The 6000-nt window shown below is 46.4% G+C and overlaps 1 protein-coding gene across 1 annotated transcript in view; it reads right to left on the reverse strand.

Moving 5' to 3' along the window:
• CTNNBL1 (catenin beta like 1) overlaps positions 1-3229 on the reverse strand; it is an 85922-nt gene extending 82693 nt beyond the window's left edge. The window contains exon 1 of the mRNA XM_060277412.2: positions 3121-3229. Within this exon, the coding sequence (XP_060133395.1) occupies positions 3121-3150 (30 nt within the window). The 5' untranslated portion in view covers positions 3151-3229. The remainder of the gene's footprint in view (positions 1-3120) is intronic.
• Between the last annotated feature and the right edge of the window lie 2771 nt (positions 3230-6000).

The following is a 6000-nucleotide window of genomic DNA, read 5'->3' on the forward strand; positions in this document are numbered from 1 at the left end:
CATCAAAAAAATAAAAGGGGCGAGACGTAGCATCAAATTGGTTCTCAAAATCACCAATTTTTGTTACACAGAAACTGGAAAAGCAAATGAGGTGCAACTTTAATTTAACCCATTTCAAATACCTTCAGTCTTGAGAAATTATTCAACTGTTAAATAGAAGCAAAGCTGCATCTCCTTTTAGCTTTCCATGGATATAATTGCATCTCCAAGCATGACTAGAAACTGTTGCAGAGCTATTTATTTCAAATGCACCTCCCAGGTCTGCCTCCTACAGTTTTCCTGCTACAATACTGGTACAACCTTCTCTCTTTTGCATGTTCTGCTTCATTCAACAAGGGAACCGGAGGCCTTCCAGATGGGTCTTGGACCTCCAACTCCCACCAGCCCCAGCCAGCCTGGTGAGGAATGCTGGGAACCGCGCACCAGCACAGGTCTCCATGGCACCTTAAGTGATTGATATTTATGAGGTGGGCATTAGAATGAATGCAAAATGCCCCATGCCTACCACCAGACAAAGGCCACACGAGTAAAGGTGTTAGGCAAACAACACAGAATATGTGATTGCCAACAATTGTGCAGCCACCTTCCACCACCCGCATTTCAAGAACACGAAAGTGACAAAGTGTTAGAAAGAATTTTTAAAAATGTTAGCTAGAGGCATCATCATTCTCAGCTACAGCAGCCCTAACGGCTTCCTTTTTTCCCAGAAGTGAAAAAAAAAATCTTAATACGTCCTGTAACTATTAAAAATCAAACAACGAAACCAAAAATAGAATTTTCAAAAAACAGAGAAATCACTTCTGAAGGTCGCTTAGCTTGGTGCAAGATATGAATTCAAGCACACACCTGTGTGATGGTGAAGCCACTCTCTGGAAAGGCGGCAGAGGCCAAGTCCCTGCAATCAAAACATGTACAATCCAGGTGCAAGAGAAACATCTCGCTGCTCCCCAAGGGAGCATGGAGACTTTGTTTCTCCAGCCACCTTCAGCCACTCGTGGATCCCTTTCTCCCTCGAGTTACTTGTCTTTCCCCATTTTCTTCCCCAAAGCTGGAACTGGAACCCAGAGAGGCCACATGAGGCTTCCTCACAGAACACAAGACCTGAAGGTGGATCAGACGAAGGCAGGCCATTCAGTGCAGCACCATCCTGCTCCCCAGTGTGGCCAACCAGAAGCCACTTGAGAAGCTCCTACGGCAAGTGGCACATGGAGGAAACAGTACTTCCTCAACTACGACTTCCCAGCCAATGGGATTCAATGGATGGAGGGCATCATTGGGTTCTAGTATTATGGTGAGACAGGAAGAAAAAACTGGCAGCAGCAACCCAAGGCCCCATGTGAGTCCTTCCTAGTCACTACACTTGGGCAAAAAAAATAAAAAAATGAAAGGCACAAATACAGGATGGGAGACACCTGGCTTGAGAGCAGTACATGTGAAAAGGATCTAGGAGTCTTGGTAGACCACAAACTTGACATGAGTCAGCAGTGTGATGCAGCAGCTAAAAAAGCCAATGCAATTCTGGGCTGCATCAATAGGAGTATAGCATCTAGATCAAGGGAAGTAATAGTACCACTGTATTCTGCTCTGGTCAGACCTCACCTGGAGTACTGTGTCCAGTTCTGGGCACCACAGTTCAGGAAGGATACTGACAAGCTGGAACGTGTCCAGAAGAGGGCAACCAAAATGGTCAAAGGCCTGGAAACGATGCCTTATGAGGAATGGCTTAGGGAGCTGGGTATGTTTAGCCTGGAGAAGAGAAGGTTAAGGGGTGACAGCGGACACGGAGCAATGGATTCAAACTTCAAGAAAGAAGATTCCACCTAAACATCAGGAAGAACTTCCTGACAGTAAGAGCTGTTCGACAGTGGAATTTGCTACCAAGGAGTGTGGTGGAGTCTCCTTCTTTGGAGGTCTTCAAGCGGAGGCTTGACAGCCATCTGTCAGGAATGCTTTGATGGTGTTTCCTGCTTGGCAGGGGGTTTGGCTGGATGGCCCTTGTGGTCTCTTCCAACTCTATGATTCTATGATTCTAGTCCTGAGGACACTTGTGATCCTTTCAACGGGGAGATGCTGAGCACTGAACCCAGGAACTTCTGCACACAAAGTTGGTGCTTCTATACAACAAGCCACAGATAGTCTCTCTTTCTCCAAAGTTTATTACTTATTAAGAGACTTATATACCGTTGGAAGAATGAGATGAAAATAAAAAGAACATCATGTAAAGTTAATCAAGCAGAGTAAACAGGGCAACAGAGGGGAGAAGGGGCAGCTTTTCTGAGCAGCAGAGCTCTGTCCATTGACTTCCGAAACCAAATAGTCAAATATTCGCTGCAGTCTGTGCATTTTTCTAGGCGATAGCTCAGCTGGCAGAGAATTCTTATTCTTATGATTAATTAAATTTGTATACTGCCCCATACCAAGAGGTCTCAGGGAGGTTCCAACATAAAAACACAAAATACATAATAGAAACAAAAACATGAACCACCGAAGAATTTTCCCTAGACCCAATAATGAGGCTCTTCATCTCAGGGTCGCAGGTTCGAGCCCCACCTGAAGCGAAAGATTCCTGCGCTGTCAGGGGCTGGGCTGGATGACCCTCGTGGCCCCTTCTGACTCCACAGTTCACCTGTGAGATGTGATTGTGGAAGGAGGGGGTGACTGGCTCGCTTTCCTTTTATCATGTGCTTTGTGCTTCTTGCTCTGTATTTTTACAGAGTATTATTTTATACTAGTTGAATGATAGTTGAATGTCACTTTTTACTTGACGTAGGTTGCTTATTTTAAAGTTGTGCTTTATTATTATCACATTTTTGCATTGCGTGAGGTTGTTCTAAAAGGCAGGCTTCCTCAAACTCGGCCCTCCAGATGTTTTTTGGCCTACAACTCCCATGATCCCTAGCTAGCAGGACCAGTGGTCAGGGATGATGGGAATTGTAGTCTCAAAACATCTGGAGGGCTGAAGGCCCCTCCCGCACCCCGTAACAACAACAAACAACAACAACACAGGATGCAGCGCCCTCCCCCAGCCGCCGGTAACCATGGAGACCCCTCAGGCGCCTCCTCCCCCAGGTGACGGAGGTGGTGGGGATCCCTCCCCGGCTCGCCCCCCCCCCCGCTGACCTGGTAGCTGAGCAGCTCCCCGACGTCCATGCCGGCGGCGCCCCTTCCCCGCGGCAGAACCGGCGCTTCTCTTCCTGGCCCCCTGCGCGGCCGCTTCTTCTTCCGGACTGTCGCGAAAGGCCGCGAAGCTGCCGTCAAGCGCCCGGAAGGGGAGGGGGAAGAGGCGCTGCCGTAAAGCGCGCGCGCCGCACGTGGGGGCCTCGCTCGGTCGAAGGAGGAGCTGCAGCTGCAGCGGCGGCGGCTATTGCCTCTAGCGCCCCTAGCGGCGGGGCTGGGAATCGGAGCGCTTGCTCGAGGTTCGCGGCATTCCTTTCCCCCGCCCTTCTTTCGAGGGCGGCAATGTGGCACAGCGGTTAGAGAGGAGGCTCCCAGGCTTTTTTTCGCCCCAATCCTTAAGATTATGATTATTTCCTTGGCCTGCGTATTGTTTAGGTGGTTTCGTTGGGTGGAGGGAGGCTGCTGCTGTTGATTTTAATCTTTTCTATCCTTGTTTTAGATCTTCTTATGATGTATATGGAAATCTGTTGTGTGCCTGTTGGCGTTTTATTTATTGTTTATGGCTACTTCTGTTTACGGGCGTAATTAAGCGTGTGTGTTTTCATGTTGTCAGCTGCCTACAGCGTGGTTTTTAAGTATGGAAGGGCGGCATCCAAATAAATGACTGTACCTAATGGTCAGGGGTCCCTTTACCTTTTTAAGGTGCTACTGGATAATTTTTTAATTTATTTCGATTGCGTCAGACCAACACGGCTACCTACCTGAATTTTCAAAAAGAACTGTGTTGTTGGAGTGATTTCCACCGTTTTAACTACATGCTGCGTGAAGAAAGTCATTGTTTTATCCAACCTGACTCTTCCCACATTCAGCTTCACTGAATGTCCACAAGTTCTAATGTTATGAGAGAGGGAGGAAAAACTTTTTCCTATCCACCTTCTCCATATTTGCCAATAAACCCCACTACTACCGGTATTTCTTGCAAAAGTGTGCTATGTATTTTCTGCTCTGCTGGAAAATGATTCTGCAAACCGATACCCTGAGAGCCCCCTCATTGCTCAAGGAAAGAGGAGAAAAACTCCTCGGTTAAACCAAAGATGTGATCAATGTGTTTCATTTGCAGGAGATCTGAAGTAGTGAAAAGCAAAAACTGCCAGCACAAATTGGAAAGGAAAGCTAATTGCACGGAATCCTGCAAAACATAGTGTAGTATGTCTTTTTCTCCCACCCCCTTTAGGAAAACGAGCAAACAAACAAACTCCTGTATCATTAACAGCAGAGTGTGCACAGTTATCTCTGTGGGAGTTTGCTTGAAAGATAGGCCCGAAATTAAAAACATATATAATTTTTTGACAGAAGCCTTCAGCCAGCACCCCAGTCGTTTCAGTGTAGCTGAGGATGAACCAGTCAGGATGAAATTAACTCCACAAATCTCTGCTCTAAAGAAGAGATAAATGGCACATAATTATTGCATCCTTCTTTTTATTGAGCATCCAGATAGAGCCAGCTGTGACCAAGGGACGCGAGTGCAGTTGCGCTGCAGAAATCAGTGTATTCATGGGAATGTTGAAGAGTTACTGGGAAGCGTGATGACTAGCGCTAAGCAAGAAGACACAATAATTTGTGCATAAATAAACAGAGAATAAACACTTGACAGCACAAGCCTACGCATGATGCGCTCAGACCCAAGTCCTATTCACGGCTATTGCTTCCAAGTCCCAGTTGCTGGAAACCACGGGAAGGAAGAGGGCTCTTGTGCTCGGATCCTGCTTGCGGATTTCCCACAATGGGCATCTATCTGGTTGCCCACTTTTGAGAAAAGGAGGCTGGACTTGATGGGCCCTTGGCCCTGATCTTCTTCTTATCTTCTTCTTATCTTAGAATGGCCGCCTAGTCATTGCACAAGAGTAAAAAGGGAAAGAGTTCCAGTGGTACCTTGGTGCTCAAAATTAATCTGTCCCAGAAGTCCGTTCCAAAACCAAAGCGTTCCAAAACCAAGGCACGCTTTCCCATGGAAAGTACGGTATGGGTAATGCAAAACGGATTAATCTGTTCCGGACTTTTCAAAACAACCCCTAAAACAGCAATTTAACATGATTTTTTCCTATCTAACGAGACCCTTGCTCCATAAAATGAAAGCAATAAACAATGTACTGCAGTCACACAATCATAATCATTAGCTGAACTGAACTGTCTTCCACACAGTCACAAAAACAAAACAAAAAGCCACATATATAAGACAAAATAAGTAGCAAAAAGAGACAGAGCTGAGCATAACAATAAAAAAAGAAGTGTGGCACTCAAAACGGAGCACGTTTGGCTTCTGAAAAAAGTTCACAAACCAGAACACTTACTTCTGGGTTTGCAGTGTTTGGGTTCCAAGTTGAGTACCAAGGCATTGGAGAACCAAGGTCCCAGGCTGTACTGCACAAACAGAACTGAAAGCCCAGCAGATGTAACATCACAAGCAAAAGAATCAATTGACCCACCTGAGTGGATGTTTCTGCGATAGCTCCTCTAGTTCATAGAATCTTAGAGTTGGAAGGGACCCGAGGGTCATCTAGTCCAACCCCCTGCAATGCAGGAATCTCAGCAAAAGCATCCATGACAGATGGCCATCCAACCTCCACTTAAGAACCTCCAAGGAAGGAGAGAACCTCCCGAGGGAGACCATTACTATGGATCCATCAAGGCTGAAGTCCTTTATCATTGTTATTATTGTTTGCTGTTTAGTCGTGTGTTATATTTGTTAAATTTGTATGCAACCATTGGCAGCGCCAGATAACAGCCTGCTGTGTCTACAGAATCTAGCCTCGAATCTGCTGCCTGGACCGGGCAAAGCCACCCCAACGCACAGCATTGCCCAGCATCTCATCACCAGGAGCC

This window comes from Zootoca vivipara, chromosome 7 (assembly GCF_965207765.1).
Source record: "Zootoca vivipara chromosome 7, rZooViv2.hap1.1, whole genome shotgun sequence".
In the NCBI taxonomy this organism is placed as follows: Eukaryota; Metazoa; Chordata; class Lepidosauria; order Squamata; family Lacertidae; genus Zootoca; species Zootoca vivipara.